The sequence below is a fragment of the Aquarana catesbeiana genome, linkage group LG11 (assembly GCF_042186555.1).
Source record: "Aquarana catesbeiana isolate 2022-GZ linkage group LG11, ASM4218655v1, whole genome shotgun sequence".
Taxonomy (NCBI): domain Eukaryota; kingdom Metazoa; phylum Chordata; class Amphibia; order Anura; family Ranidae; genus Aquarana; species Aquarana catesbeiana.
The window spans coordinates 116,293,090-116,309,454 of NC_133334.1; the positions used below are offsets into that span (position 1 = coordinate 116,293,090).

A 16,365-nucleotide genomic window follows, 5' to 3' on the forward strand; every position below is an offset into this window, starting at 1 on the left:
TCTCACTCTCAGCGGTTTTTTTGAGAGGGGAGAGGAATATAATCGCAGATTTCCTCAGCCGGAGGAGTCTAAAGGAAGGAGATTGGGCCCTCAACCAGGAGGTCTTCAATCTCATATCCAAGAAATGGGGACCCCCGGAAGTGGATCTTTTTGCTTCAAAAGACAACGCGAAAACCCCCTGGTTTTTCTCCCTAAATGCAGGGGAAGGAGCACTGGGGGTGGACGCATTGTCTCAGAATTGGCATTTCAGGACATGCTACGCCTTCCCTCCTCCGGTGCTGTTACCGGCGGTTCTGAGGAAGTTTCAATTAGAGAGCACCTCTCTCATTCTAGTAGCTCCACATTGGCCGAAAAGGGCATGGTTTTCAATCCTCAGTTAGCAGCGGAGCCGCCCCTTTTCCTTCCACCTCGAAAGGATCTTCTGTCGCAGGGTCCAGTCCTCTGCCCACAGGTGCAGCAGTGGAAATTAGCGGCCTGGCTACTGAGGAGGGTATATTAAGATCCAAGGGGTTTTCAGAGAGCTTAATCTCTACCCTCCTCAACAGTAGGAAAAAGGAGACACGTAGGATTTACAAAAAGGTCTGGCTCCTTTTCAACAAATGGTGCATAGAAAACTCCTTCTCGGTGCAGAGTCCCGTAGCTGTGTTGGAGTTTCTGCAGTGTGGAGCGGACAAGGGTTTATCTGTAGGTACCCTTAAAAGTCAGGTTTCAGCACTCAGTGCTTATCTGGAGAAGTCTCTGGCTACCAATCCATGGGTGGTCAGATTCTTTAAGGCACTGTCAAGACAGAGACCTACCAGGGGTCCTCCCTTTCCCGGGTGGGACCTATCTCTGGTTTTACAGAGCCTTATGGGAAATCCCTTTGAGCCATTGGACAAGTGCCTGTTAAGGGAGCTTACCCTAAAAACAGTATTTTTAGTAGCAGTGACAACTGCCAGGAGGGTCAGCGAAATTGAGGCGTTATCAATTAGACCTCTTTTTTGTGTTATTTTGCCAGACAGGATAGTCCTTAAGACTGATCCAGCTTTTTTGCCTAAAGTGGCGTCAGGCTTTCACAGAAGCCAGGAAATAGTCCTACCCTCGTTTTGTCCCAATCCTTCAGGTGAAAGGGAACTAAAATTTCATTTTTTAGATGTAAGGAGGTGTATCCTACAATACCCAGAGATGACTAAAACAATAAGAAAGTCTGATTCTCTACTTATTTTGTTTTCTGGGGCCAGAAAGGGTCTCGGAGAGTCCCGACGCACGATTGCCAGGTGGCTTAGATTAGCTATTGGGCAGGCATATTCTTTAGCAGGGAAGGAGATCCCTAGAGGCATAAAGGCACACTCCACCAGAGCAGTGGCAACTTCCCAGGCAGAGAAGGCTGGAGCAACGCCAGAGCAAATATGCAAGGCAGCAACATGATCCAGCTACTCCACTTTCGTTAGACATTACAGAGTGGACTTGGTGGCGGCAGGTGAGCAGGCTTTTGGGCGAAAAGTTCTGCAAGCTGTAGTCCCACCCTAATTGGTAAGTGCTCGATTATCCTCTCTATTGTGGCTGTCCTGAAATGACGAAAAGGGAAAATTAAAGTTACGTACCGGTAACATCTTTTCCTGTAGTCTTTCAGGACAGCCCTAGTTACCCACCCTAAGCTTGGGGGGGTCTTATTAAAGACCAGAACGCAATATGGTAATGATATTGATTGGTATGTTATTAATGTGTTCTTGTGTCTCCCCAGCTGGCCGGAGGTACTCTGAAAGAACTGAGGTCCGGCAGGGGAGGAGAGAATTTATGGGCTGGCGCAGTGTTTCCAGAGGAAGGGGAGGAGACTATCTCTCTCTATTGTGGCTGTCCTGAAAGACTACAGGAAAAGACGTTACCGGTACGTAACTTTAATTTTTTTTATTTATTTTTTTTTAATGGTGCCCTCGATGAGTGGAGGAGCATTTAAAGAGGAACCTGTTTTAACATGCATACTTAAGCTTGGTTGGAAATGAAAAAGAATCCCCCTGTGAGGGACAGAGGTGCATGTAGACCACAATTAGTGGTTCCCATATTCCAGGTGAAGGCACATTTGGTGAAGGGAGCGCCGCATTGCATGGTATAAGTTTATGCACATGGCGGTGAAATATTAAGAAGTTTGTCACTATTACCGGAGGTGCATTATATTGGATTGCACTAGTGGACTTGCTTTTATATACAGTATGTGTATTTTTTTTTTTTTTTTTTTTTTTTTTTTACTGTTCACATAGTGATATTTTATTGTTTGTACATGTATGTGATTATATTCACATTGTTGATGGTATTGTGACATAGATGTTCTTGTATAGAAATTTTTGTGAAGGTGAAAGCATGATCGCACAAGTGGATACACCTAAAGGGAAAATACTCATTTTTTTTTTCTTACATTGTTTATCAGATATACATAGTTAAGAGTGTGGAGTGCTGCACCATTAGTTGATTGAAAATGTCACTGTCGTGCAAATTCCGGTGTTCAGACCCAACCTGCTCCTAACATTTATTTGGCATTTTTTCACAAATATATATTTTCCTGGGTTCACAGAGATATGTGATAGTTATAGCAAACGTTTTTCCTGCAGTGTATCACTGCAAATGGGCCCTATGTTATCTTGTGGCCTCCTATATTTAGTCAGTTGACCACCACTATCTGACACTGACTTTGAACAAATGTGCAGTTTAGAAGCTCTGATTTTGTTTACTGTATGTTTTCCCGGTAAGTGACTCAAAGTATTGAACAGAAAATTAACATGACAGGTACACATTATTGGCATTTTCAAAATTTAAAAAAGGCAGCTTTATACCTCTGACAAGTTTCCTTAAATTGAATGCAATAACACCTTTTGAACGAATAAGGGAACCTAATTGTTACTGTTTGGTGTATTATGAAGGCAACGTGTTAGGGTTACTTGCCCTGTATGCAGTAATTCTGGTGCATAATACAGATTCCAAACCCCAAGTGTTAACCTAAACTAAGGTCAGAAGGATTAAAGGAAATGTAGTAGTTTACATTTCTCTTTGCCTGGGATGTCGCTGGCTCACGTGGACGGTTGTAAAATCCCCACATTGAAAAGTATAGGTTGGATGTGTTGGGAGCAGCATAGAAAAGGTGACAGGGTGAGCCTGTCTAGTAGGTGGAACTCAGTATTGCAGCAGTGCCATCTTATGACCAGACTTGGATCTGCACTACAAACAGATGTGAGCCTAAAACAGATCTTCGCTGTATCTGGGCGCCACAAACCAAAAACACTATTTGGTTTTTAATGCTTATGTTTTTTTGTTGAGAAATAACAACCTGCTGGGAGGATGGATAAGTCAAGCTGATCTGCACTTAATGTGAGGGGTAATAGAGCTCACACTAGGGGGCAATCGAGGGGTTAAGTGTTCCCTAGGGAGGTGTTTCTAACTGTGGGGTGAGTGTACTGAACGGGAGTAGAGAGAGATCGCTGTTCATGATCACTAGGAACAGCAGATCTCTCTACTTTCCTATCAGAACGGGCATCTGTTTGTTTACATTGACAGATCCCCGTTCTGGCTCTCTGTGGAGCTCTCATGGGTAGCTGGCGATCTTCACGGCCGCCGGTCACATTCATTTTCTCCGGCACCACGCAATAGGTGCTTGCTATTGCTCTTAAAGCAGCCAACGTACACCCACGATGATTCGCGCAGCCGTGCCAACCTGCCGCGGTATAAGGGCCGCTGGTCGGCAAGCGGTTAATGAGCAATTTGTTGACGTTGTGTGTTCAGTGAATGAAAGATTGTAACAGAACTGAGGTGTGAAGAGAGGAACTAATTTGTAATATGTCTGTTTATATATACAATATATATATATTTATATCTTTATTTATTCTGTGTTTGTACAGCTCAGGCCTGTAACCTGGAAAAAATCCACTTGACTGAAAAGGATTTCCGTTGGCAACACAATGAAGACCAGATGGCTGTAGAAAAGTTGTCGGATGGGATCAGGAAGTTTGCTGAAGATGCTGTAAAACTGGAAAAGAAATTAAAGGTACGTCTCCTGCAGTTTGTATAGGAACTAAATGAGATGTGCTTACACAGTTCATAGACAGTCTTTTCCAATCTGTCAGCACTTAAATGGGTGATAACGGTTTCATGTCTGGGCAGCTTAAGACTGGCCATATATTATATAGTTTTCTTATTCAGTTTTCCTTTAGGTTTACCAAAACCATATGAGGTCAAACCTAAACACTTTCAAACTGTATGCAGTCAGGTCGGGCCCTTGCACTACATAGTTAAAGGTTAATCTAAAGAAAATTGAATAGTGTATGGCCAGCCTAAAGCAGAACTTCAGGAACATATTAACACATTTTGTCCAATAGTTACAGTATGTTTCCGTTTTTAGGCATTAATGAAAGCTTCTATTTCTGCCTTGAATCTCCTGCATGGGAGATATCAGGTTGAGAATTTATGGATTGTGACCCCAGCAGGCTCTGTTGCTTTGCTTAATGCTGCCACTCTAAGGGCTTGCGTCAACAGGCTATTGTTGGCTTTAAAGCTGAGCTCCTTACCTGTTAAAGCATTTTTGTGTCCTTTTGTTTTTCTCATCCCTCTGAGCTACCAAATGTGTCCCTTGTACTCTTTTATTAGGGACACTTGCTCTGTGTGCAACCAAGAACAGCGATTTTCTTCCTATGGGGAAATGGCTCCTGGCTGAATTTCCTCCTCAGTGTAGTACATGCTTTACACGAGTGGTGACCTGCTTCCTGAGCAGTGACAGGTTAATGTGCCTGAGTACAACTGCACAGCACCCGTTGCTGACCCACCCGCAGCTTAGATTGGCAGCTTTACAAAACTCTGCACCTCTACCATGCACAGCACTGTTCACCGCCCACCATGTGGAATTATTACAAATGTAGTTTCCCTTTCCCTCGATCGTGTACAGCCTGCCTAGATCCTCCCCACAGCCAGGCTCACTTGTAGGATAAATGGGAAAACATTTAAAACTATAGGGAAATAAACTTTTTTTGTGTGGGGAAAGAGTTAATAGTTCAAAATGCTGAAGTTGTATAGGAATGCAAAAGCAACTTAAAGCTCAAGTCTATTGAAAGGCAAAACCCAATTGCCGCCGGTCAAATGCAGGTTGGAGGGAGGTTATGTCTAGTTAGACACTGAAAAATGTGTGCTTAGATCAAAATTTTAGATGTGGGGTGTCCATTGGCAAAGTAGAATTCAATAGCAATGAGGACTATTGGACATAGATACAGAGTGAAGGAAATTGGACATAGATACAGAGTGAAGGAAATGAAGTTGAAATGCCATGTTTTAAAGTTTTTTTTTTTCTTTTTTCACAGGAGCAGCTTGGAAAATAATCTATTTAATACTTTTATACAGCAAATCACGGCATCCAGATTATAGCCCACCAATCCTCATACTGCTTCCGAAATCCTGCGTTAGTCTTACTCCTGGTTTTTATCAACATTGTAACATTGCCATTTTACATATTGTGTACATTTCCTTTTTGTACGATGACTCTACTTATGCACTGATTAAATCCTGCGCCTGCCAAAGCTGTTGTGGTTACTTTTAATAGGGTCTTGTTTGAGCTACACCATTTGTAGAAATTAAAATGCATTTGTGCCACTGATCACATATGTGCATTTCAGCACAGAAAATAATTTTTTTGTTGTAATCGCATTAAAGCTGATTACTAAAGGATGTGAGAATGTTGACACACTAAATTTATCCAATATTTGAAAAGCAAGTCTGTTTATTTACTCTGTACATGATTGGTTAATTGAAGTAAAACATTCTTAACTAAATTGGTGAATTAAAAAGAGTGTCTTCCATTGGAACAGACTAACGACTTGAGATGGGCTCAGGTTTGGTTGAGATCCTAGTCCCAACCCACCTGCCTGATCCCGCCAGGAAGCCAAAACTGCAAAACACAGGCAGTGAGACATTGCCTGGTCCGCAGTTGCACAGACCGTGAAGTGTTTCACTACCTGTGATGTGCAGTGTACGCTTCCAGGAAGGATCAGGCAGGTGGGTTGGGACTAGGATCTCAAATAAGCCCAAGCCCATCACTACCGTTTTAAGGACTTGTTCACACTATGTACAGTGATGATTTTTGCACACTGGATCAATGCTAGTAACTGCAAGGACACATCAAAAAACAATTTATTTCTGTGTCCCACCCATACAACACACTGGTATGGTTATCAGTGTGGAGATCCAGTACCAGATCTCCACTGTGGTACATACAGTGGGTAAAGAAAAGAATCGCCCCCTTTAAAATAACATTTTGTTTTGCAGCCTGAAAAGACAGTTTGTTTTATCTAGCTGTATTTACTAGTGCAACTTAAAACACTCAAGTGAAAGATATAACACCAACATATCAGAAAAAATTTAAAAACAGAATCACGGAGTTGGAAAAAGGGTCACCCCCTAATGTCAGTATTTCGTCTGGATATGTCTTTACTAACTTTGCACATCTAGACTTTGCAATATTTGCCCACTCTTCTTTGCAGAACTGCTTAAAGGGTAAGTTCACCTTTACAGAAAAGTCTGTAAGGTGAACGTACACAGGACCCCCCCCCCCCCATCCTCCACAGTCCTGCTGACCTGGAGCGCAGCAATCACCCGCACTGACACACCGGGTCGCCGCCTCACTGGTCTGGGACTTAGAAATCCCCCTCGGCTTAATCTCCAAAACGTACCTCTTCAGGATGTTTAGGAGCATTCTAATTGGTCGGCGCCATCACATGAGCAGCGCCGACCAATCAGAACCCGCATAGCCCATTCTGTCACTGAGGGGGAAGAGGAGAGACAGCTGTGGGGATTTCAAATCCCCCGACTGGTAAAGCGGCGGTACGAGCTGTCAGAATGAACGATTGCCAGATTCGCGGGACTGGGGGGGATGGGGGACAGGGTCCTGTGTAAGTACACCTTTACAGATTTTCTGTAAAGGTGAACGTACACTTTAAGCTCAATTAAATTTGATTGGACTGCAGTCTTCAAGTCATTACAGACTTTCAGTTTGCTTTAAGTCTGAGCTCTGACTAAGCCATGCAAGGACATTCACCTTTTTCTCCTTCAAGCACTGTGTGGTCATTTTTGCTGTGTGCTTTGGGTCATTGTCATGTTGGAAGCTAAACCACCTTCCCATTGACATATTTCTGGCAGAGGGCAGCAGATTTTCCTCAAGAATTTGATGTTTTTTTTGCCCCATCTATTTCTCTAGTCATCTTCCAGGACGGCATAACCTGAGAGATGACTGGTCCACCTGACAGGAAACACAATCAACATACAAGTTAAAAAGGCCCCTCCCTTCCCCCTGCACCTCAGTTCTTGATTGTGTTTCCTGGCAGCGAAACATTTGTTGTTTTTTCTTAGACCTGAAGCTGGTAGTGGATGGTCCCCCTCCGAGGGCTGGACGTCAAAGCCGGGGAGGGTGGCGGGTCCAGCCAGGGCCCTGTCCTTCTCAGGGGGTCCCCCAATGGCCAGGTGGGAGAGTCTTCCCCGGCAAGAAGCCTCCTGGGTACAGAGGGGTATCCCAGAACTCCTGTGAGCACATACCTCATGCTTTTACCTTCCACCCAGTCGGAGGTGATGAAGGAACAGGGGCTCAATCTGGTGGATAGGCCGCAGAGGGGGTAGAGGACGCCAGCCAGGTCGGTACCTAGGTGCCTTGTAGGCTGGTGGACGTCCTGGACTTTCATAGGGAACGCTGAAGCTCCTGTGTATGGAGGAAGCATTCCGGCCGGGTGGAGTAAGATGGCGGTGTTGCCGGTTCTGGGCGCTGTGACTTCCGGTCTATGCCAAAATGGCGGATTTGGACACTAGAGGCCAAAATCCCCCCTTAGCGGTTCTCCAATAAAATGGCGCCGATCACCGGTGTGTAGGAGATAGACACTTAGCGCTCCAGGGAAAAGCAGGAGGCCTCACAATTTTCCTCTCCTGGGGTCAGAAAACCTCGTAAAGGAGCAGATATGGATGGAGAGGATGTAACAGCTGCACCCTTAGCCCAGGAAGAGGCCACAGGTGGTGAGTCCTCTTCTGTTTTGAAGGTGGTAAAGTAAGAGGGGTCTTACCTACACCATGGGGGGGGGGGGGGGGGGGGGACACAGAAAGTCTTAGGAAACTGGTTAAAGTTTGGACTTTGTCTTTTTGTCTCCCTAGATCCTGGCGGCTCTGCTCAAGGGGCTCACAAGGTGAAGGGCAAAAATCCCCCTCCTCCCAGGTCAAAAAGATGTGGGAACTGTAATAAGCTCCCACTGGACCATGTGAAACCTTTTTGCTATAGGTGCATACAGAGACTGTCTTGTAAGGAAATCTCACAGGTTATGAGGGACTTCCTTGCGGTACAGTTGGAGATGCTTTCTACCCTCCAGTCAATCAAGACAGCTATAGCACCTAAGGCGGATGTTAGAGAAATCCTGTCCTCTAAAGAAGGCACTTCCTCTCAGGAAGGTTTTTCAGACAGGGTTCAGAAAACCTTGCAAAGACCCCCTTCCTCTGTCACTTTGGGAGTTGAGGAGTTTGAGGACCCAGAGGAGTCAGAGGAGGACTCATTAGAGGAAGGGGAAGACGCAGACACTGACAGCCAGGATAGTGACGGTCCTAGAGCTAGTAGCCACCTCTTTCCCTTGGAAGACATGGGGCAGTTACTTAGGGCGATCTATGTCTCTGAGGATATCCCAGAACCTCCGGTTCAGGTGTCGGCCCGGGACAAGATGTACAGGGGTTTGGGAAAGCCTCAGTCCAGGGTGTTCCCAGTTCATCAGGCCCTAAAGGAGGTGATTTTGAGAGAGTGGAAAGACCCGGAAAGAAAGGTTCTTAGACCCAAAACTTGGAAGAGAAGGTTTCCTTTTGGGGAGGAAGAACCCCTAAGTTAGACGCAGCCCTGTCGCAGGTTTCTAAAAAATCTGACTTGTCTTTTGAGGATTCAGGTAACCTAAAAGACCAAATGGACAGAAGGGCAGAGCATGGGATGGCGCCAGCATGCGTGGCAAGAAATGTGGACGCATGGTTAGGCAGACCTTACAACTATGTTTCTAGAGGGAATGATTCTAAGGAAATCAGATTCGTTAGAAATAATAGGTAAGGCTGTGGCATATTTGGCAGATGCGGCAGTGGAGTCTGTCAGGAACACAGCCAAATCTGCGGCCCTCCTTAACTCCGCAAGAAGGGCAGTCTGGGTCAAATCATGGGAAGGGGACCATATGTCTAGATCAAGGCTATGTGGTGTGCCCTTTGAAGGTTCACAACTCTTTGGACCTAGCCTGGATCAGGTGCTGTCAAGGTCAGCAGAAAAGGGAAAAAAGTTCCCGGTTAAAGCTAGAGGAGAAAGGGGCAGGAAGTTTTTTCGTCCCCCCTCTAACCAGGGTCAATTCAGAGGAAAAAAGGATGCAAATAGAAGGTGGGGAAAGGGCGCACAAAGAGGTAGTCTGCTCTTTTCTGGACCTAAAGACGCCACCAAGCAGTCTAAGTGACGCCAGCATCAGGGTAGGGGGGGAGATTGTCCCACTTTGTCCCTCAGTGGAAGAGGATCTCCGAAAGCCCCTATATCTTGCAGATTGTAACAGAGGGATATCGTTTGGAACTTCTCTCCCATCCCCATCAAAACTTTTTTCTGACCTGTCTCCCCAAGGAAACTTCAAAATCTGCAGGGCTGTTGGACAGCTTGCAGGGATTGGCGTTCCAGGAGGTGATCATCCCCGTTCCACCGGAAGAGCTTTACCAAGGGTTTTACTCCCATGTGTTTGTCGTTCAAAAAACGTCAGGGAAATTCCGCCTGATATTAAATCTCAGGAAGTTGAACAAGTTTTTGCGACAAAAGAGCTTCCGGATGAAGAGTATATACACGGTGCGCAGGCATCTATTAAAGGGTGCGTTCTTAGCCACGATAGATCTGAGGGATGCTTACTTTCATATCCCAATCACCGGGGAACCACCAGTCCCTGCTGAGATTCGCAGTCCTTACGAGCGAAGGGATTCAACATTGGCAATTCCGAGCTCTTCCCTTTGCATTAGCTGCAAGCACAAGGATCTTCACAAAGGTCCTGGCGGAGGTTGTAGCTTACCTACACCTACAGGGGGTGTCCCTTATACCCTACCTAGACAACCTTTTGGTATACGGGCAATCCCTAGAGCAGGTGGAAGTAGACGTAGGCAGAGGGATTTTCACTCTGGAGTCCTTGGGCTGGATATTAAACAGAGAGAAATCTTCTCTGGCACCGTCCCAAATAAAAGTATTCCTGGGATATCTGGTGGATACAGAGGCTCAGAAACTGTTTCTTCCAGAGGAAAAACGAATAAAGGTGGTTACAGCAGTATCCTCTTTAAAAGAACCCAGGGGGTACTCTCGCAGGCATATCATGAGGGTTCTAGGTCTAATGACCTCGGAGTATATCCTCCTGGGACAAAAGGAGAGTCATTAGATGGAAAGGTGTATATCCCAACAAGAGTAAGGACCTCCCTAGATTGGTGGCTGGATCAGGACAAGCTCAGGTCGGGTCTACCCTGGGACCAGTGGAATCCCACAAGAATCACTACCGACGCAAGCGCCTGGGGTTGGGGTGCTCACCTGGGGGATATCCAGGCACAGGGGGCCTGGACTCCTCCTCAGGCAGGGGCATCCTCCAATCACAGGGAACTCCTGGCAGTGGGCCAGGCGTTAGTAGCCTTTTGAGACAGGATTCAGGGCTTAGAGATCCAGGTCTTGTCAGACAATGTGACAACGGTCTCTTACCTGAATCGTCAGGGGGGCACCAGATCCAGGAAGCTACTGAGTCTAGTCCTGAACATCTTAAACTGGGCCGAAGAGAATCTTCAGTCCATATCGGCGGTTCACATAAGAGGAACCGCCAATGTGGTGGCAGACTTAAGCCCATCCTCCAAGGGGAATGGGAGTTAAATCAGGAGGTCTTTCTCCAGATAAGTCAGAAGTTCGGGATTCCGGATATAGATCTTTTCGCCCACAGAGGGAACAAAAAAGTGGATCGTTTTTTCTCTCTCAACAGAGAAGGGGGATCTCAGGGAGTGGACGCTCTGTCTCAGGACTGGGACTTCCATCTAGCATACGCCTTTCCCCCACTAGTCTTAATACCACGGGTCTTACAAAAATTGCCCCGCTCAGATTGCGGACTGATCCTTATAGCCCCATGGTGGCCAAAAAGGACCTGGTTTGCCACTCTAAAAAAAAAAAAGTGGTCATTTTCTCCTCCGCTCCATCTTTCAACCAGGCGAGATGTTCTCCTACAGGGGCCAGTCCTCCACCCCGACCCGGGATTCCTCAAACTGACGGCATGGTTCTTGAGGAGGAGATCCTTAGGGGCAAAGGTTGCTCTGATAGGGTAATTGAGACTCTCTTGGGCAGCAGGAAGCTGGTCACCAGGAGGATCTACTACAAGGTTTGGAATTGCTTCTCACAGTGGTGCCGGGATAAGGAAGTGTCTTATCCTTCGGTGCCAGTGGTACTGTAATTTTTACAAGCAGGGGTGGATCAGGAGATTTCCCCGAACACCTTGAGGGTACAGATAGCAGCGTTATCTGTATTTTTGGATCAGAGGCTCGCACTAGAACCTCTGATTAAGAGATTTCTTCTGGCAAGGGAGAGGTTAACCCCTGTCAGGGTGAATGTATTCCCTCCATGGAATTTATCTCTGGTTTTGGAGGCGCTGACGAAAGCGCCCTTTGAACCAGCGCAAGAGATTTCAGTTAAGTTTTTGACTCTTACGTTAGCGTTTCTGTTGGCCATAACCACGGCCAGAAGGGTGAGCGACCTACAGGCCCTGTCAGTTAAGGAGCCTTTTCTGTTGATTCTGGAGGATAGAGTGGTTCTTAGAAAGGACCCACTATATCTTCCCAAGGTCGCATCTAAGTTTAACCACTTCAGCCCCGGAAGGATTTACCCCCTTCCTGACCAGAGCGTTTTTTGCGATTCGACACTGCGTCGCTTTAACTGACAATTGCGACGTGGCTCCGAAACATAATTGACGTCCTTTTTTTTTTTTCCACAAATAGAGCTTTCTTTTGGTGGTATTTGATCATCTCTGCAATTTTTATTTTTTGCGCCCTAAACAAAATAAGAGTGCCAATTTTAAAAAAAAACGCTTTATTTTTTACAATTTGCTATAATTATCCCCAAAAAATATATAAAAAAACATTTTTTTTTCCTCAGTTTAGGCTGATCCGTATTCTTCTACATATTTTTGGTAAAAAAGAAATCGCAATAAGCGTTTATTGATTTGACCTTTGGCGGCTGGGGGTGGGCTGGAACGAAGCTGTGAGCGGCTTCGTTCCAGCCTTCTCGTAAACGCGGAAGCGACGTCATGACGTCACTTCCCGTTTACTCGGCTGCCAATGGCGCCGAATTTAAAAAAGTACACAGTATTCAGAATCGCCGTTTTCGGCGATCTGAATACTTTGAAGTGTAAAGGAGGGATCGGGGGTCTTTTAGACCCCCGATCCCTCCATAAAGAGTACCTGTCACCACCTATTACTGTCACAAGGGATGTTTACATTGCTTGTGACAGCAATAAAAGTGAAAAAAAAAAAAATTTTTTTAAACACAATTTATAAAGTACAAAAATAAATAAAATAAATTAAAAAAAAAAAAAAAAAAATTTTTTAAAGTGCCCCTGTCCCCGCGAGCTCGCGCAGCGAAGAAAACGCATACGGAAGTCGCGCCCGCATATGTAAACGGTGTTCAAACCACACATGTGAGGTATCGCTGCGATCGTCCGAGCGAGAGCAATAATTCTAGCCCTAGACCTCCTCTGTAGCTCAAACCTGGTAACCGTAAAAAAATTTTAAAGCATCGCCTATGGAAATTCATAGGTACCGTAGTTCGTCGCCATTCCACGAGTGCGTGCAATTATAAAGGGTGACATGTTTGGTATCTATTTACTCGGCGTAACATCATCTTTCCTCTTTCACATTATACAAAAAAATTGGGGTAACTTTACTGTTTGGATTTTTTAAAATTCATGAAAGTGTCACTTTTCCAAAAATTTGCGTTTAAAACACCGCGCGATAAAAAATATTGCAACAATCGCCATTTTATTCTCTAGATTCTCTGCTAAAAAAATATATATAATGTTTCTGGGTTCTAAGTAATTTTCTAGCAAAAAATACGGATTTCAACTTGTAAACACCAAATTTCAAAAATAGGCTTAGTCATGAAAGGGATAAATGACACTGGCAGTGAAGGGGTTAACCACTAGGGGGCGGGGAGGGGTTAAGTGTGTCCTAGGGGAGTGATTTCTAACTGTAGGGGGATAGGCTGGTGTGTGACGTCACTGATCTCTGCTCCAATGACAGGGAGCAGAGATCGAGTTACACTTGTCACTAGGCAGAACGGGGAGATGCTGTTTATAACGGCATCTCCCCGTTCGTCCTCTCCGCGGGACCCGCGACCCGACTCGCAGAGATCGCGGCAGGCGCGTGCATACGGTGCCAAATTCAAAGTAACGTACGGATACGTTACTTTGCGCAGCCGTGCCATTCTGTTGACGTAAATGTACAGGAGCCGGTCGGGAACCAGTTAATAGATCTCAGGAGATCATTTTACCCTCCTTCTGTGATAATCCAAAAAATGAGAAGGAGAGGAAATTTAATTTATTAGATGTCAGGAAATGTTTGTTGACATATCGAGATAGATTAAAGAACTACAGAAAGTCGAATCATCTTTTAGTTTAGCGGCCCTAGAAAGGGGTGGCAGGCATCTAAATCTACTGTGGCTAGGTGGATTAGGCAGACAATAGCATTGGCCTATGAACAGACCTGTTCCCCAGTACCAGGGAACCTTAAGGCCCACTCAAAAAGATCCTTGGCGGCCTCTTGGGCAGAGAGAGCTGGGGCCTCGATAGAACAGGTCAGTCGCACAGCCAACGACAACGAAAAGATACTTTGTTTATACTTATTCACTTGTTGTAATAAAACTTGGCAGTCTGCCCGGATTTTTATTTTTTTTTCCCCAGCTGTGAGAACTCTCTGCACTTGTTAGAAAGATGGTGACATGCTGTTTTGAAGATCAGCTAGAGAAAAAGATTGTGATTTTGATTCTTAACGATTAATCGTGCAGCTCTAATAAGGATATGTATGAATTATGAATACAGAAAGTATGTACATCATTTGCCATTGTTCCCCCATCCCGAAGCTTACCGCAGCAAGCCCCCAGGCGATTACCACTAGGATCAGCACCACCGAAGAGAGAAGGCACCATGTGACCAGCAGACAACACAACGACCAGGCTAACAGAAAGAATAACTTAAGAAGGCAGATAGCTACTGTATAGCTTTATATCGAAAAATACAGGTTACAACCACCATGGTTCATATAGCATTACTGCATAGAAAGCAACCCCGGTGTTCCATTTTTAATTATCCATAAGATTTACTTACTTGGAGAACAGTATACAGAGTAAGCACAAGAGGGCGCCTGCATATAGGACAAGTATTCAGACTAGATAGGTTGGTTTTGTTGGGACACAAAAAAGGAGAAAAGAAAGGGAGAGAGAGAGGAATAGTACACTATATTTCTTAATGTCATCTCTTATCTTCAAAACAATAAGTGACCTATATTATAGGGCAGAGATGAAAATTCCCAATTAAATATTCATTAAATATACAGTTGTGCTCATAAGTTTACATACCCTGGCAGAATTTATGAATTCTTGGCCATTTTTTGGAGAATATGAATAACACAAAAACTTTTTCTTTCGCTCATGGTTAGTGTTTGGCTGAAGCCATTTATTATCCATCAACTGTGTTTACTCTTTTTAAATCGTAATGGCAACACAAACTACCCAAATGACCCTGATCAAAAGTTTACATACCCTGGTGATTTTGGCCTGATAACATGCACACAAGTTGACACAAAGGGGTTTGAATGGCTATTTAAGGTAACCATCCTCACCTGTGATCTGTTTGCTTGTAATTAGTGTGTGTGTGTATAAAAGGGTTGAGGACTTTCTGGACTCCTGACAGACCCTTGCATCTTTCATCCAGTGCTGCACTGAGGTTTCTGGATTCTGAGTCATGGGGAAAGCAAAAGAATTGTCAAAGGATTTGCAGGAAAAGATAGTTTAACTGTATAAAACAGGAAAGATATCCAAGGAATTGAGAATGCCAATCAGCAGTATTCAAACTCTAATCAAGAAGTGGAAAATGAAAGGTTCTGTTGAAACCAAACCACGGTCAGGTAGACCAACTAAGATTTCAGCCACAACTGCCAGGAAAAATTGTTCGGGATGCAAAGAAAAACCCACAAATAACTTCAGGTGAAATACAGGACTCTCTGAAAGCATGTGGTGTGGCTGTTTCAAGATCCACAATAAGGAGGCACTTGAAGAAAGATGGGCTGCATGGTCAAGTCACCAGAAGAAAGCCATTACTACGCAAATGCCACAAAGTATCCCGCTTATAATACGCCAAACAGCACAGAGACAAGCCTCAAACCTTCTTGCACAAAGTCATTTGGAGTGATGAGTCCAAAATTGAGCATTTTGGCCACAACCATAAACGTTACATTTGGAGAGGAGTCAAAAAGGCCTATGATGAAAGGTACACCATTCCTACTGTGAAACACGGAGGTGGATCGCTGATGTTTTGGGGATGTGTGAGCTATAAAAGTGCAGGACATTTGGTCAAAATTGATGGCAAGATGAATGCAGTATGTTATCAAAAAATACTGGAGGAACATTTGCATTCATCAGCCAGGAAGCTGCACATGGGATGTACTTGGACATTCCAACATGACAATGATCCAAAACACAAGGCCAAGTTGACCTGTCATTGGCTACAGCAGAATAAATTGAAGGTTCTGGAGAGGCCACCTCAGTCTCCTGACCTCAATATCATTGAGCCACTCTGAGGAGATCTCCAAGGTGCAGTTCATGCAAGACAGCCAGAGAATTTACAGGAACTGGAGGCTTTTTGCCAAGAGGAATGGGCAGCTTTACCATCTGAGAAGATAAAGAGCCTCAGCCACAAATACCACAAAAGACTTCAAGCTGTCAATGATGTTAAAGGGGGCAATACACAGTATTAAGAACTGGGGTATGTAAACTTTCGATCAGGGTCATTTGGGTAGTTTCTGTTGCCATTATGGGTAAACACAGTTGGTTGATAATAAATGGCTTCAGCCAAACACTAACCTTGAGTGAAAGAAAAGTTTTGTGTTATTATTCATGTTCTCTCAAAAATGGCCAAGAATTCATAAATTCTGCCAGGGTATGTAAACTTATGAGCACAACTGTAGTATATATTAGTCCATTATATATTATTCTATTTCCTTTCCACTATTGAGTAGGGATGAGCCGAACACCCCCCGGTTCAGTTCACATCCAGAACATGCAAACACCGTTAAAGTCTATGGGACACGAACATGAATAATCAA

At 44.6% G+C, this 16,365-nt stretch overlaps 1 protein-coding gene across 1 annotated transcript in view; it reads left to right on the forward strand.

Moving 5' to 3' along the window:
• Positions 1-5,531, forward strand: part of TALDO1 (transaldolase 1) — a 69,143-nt gene extending 63,612 nt beyond the window's left edge. The window contains exons 7-8 of the mRNA XM_073604933.1: positions 3,867-4,012; positions 5,316-5,531. Of these exons, the coding sequence (XP_073461034.1) occupies positions 3,867-4,012; positions 5,316-5,333 (164 nt within the window). The 3' untranslated portion in view covers positions 5,334-5,531. The remainder of the gene's footprint in view (positions 1-3,866; positions 4,013-5,315) is intronic.
• The last annotated feature ends 10,834 nt before the right edge of the window (positions 5,532-16,365 follow it).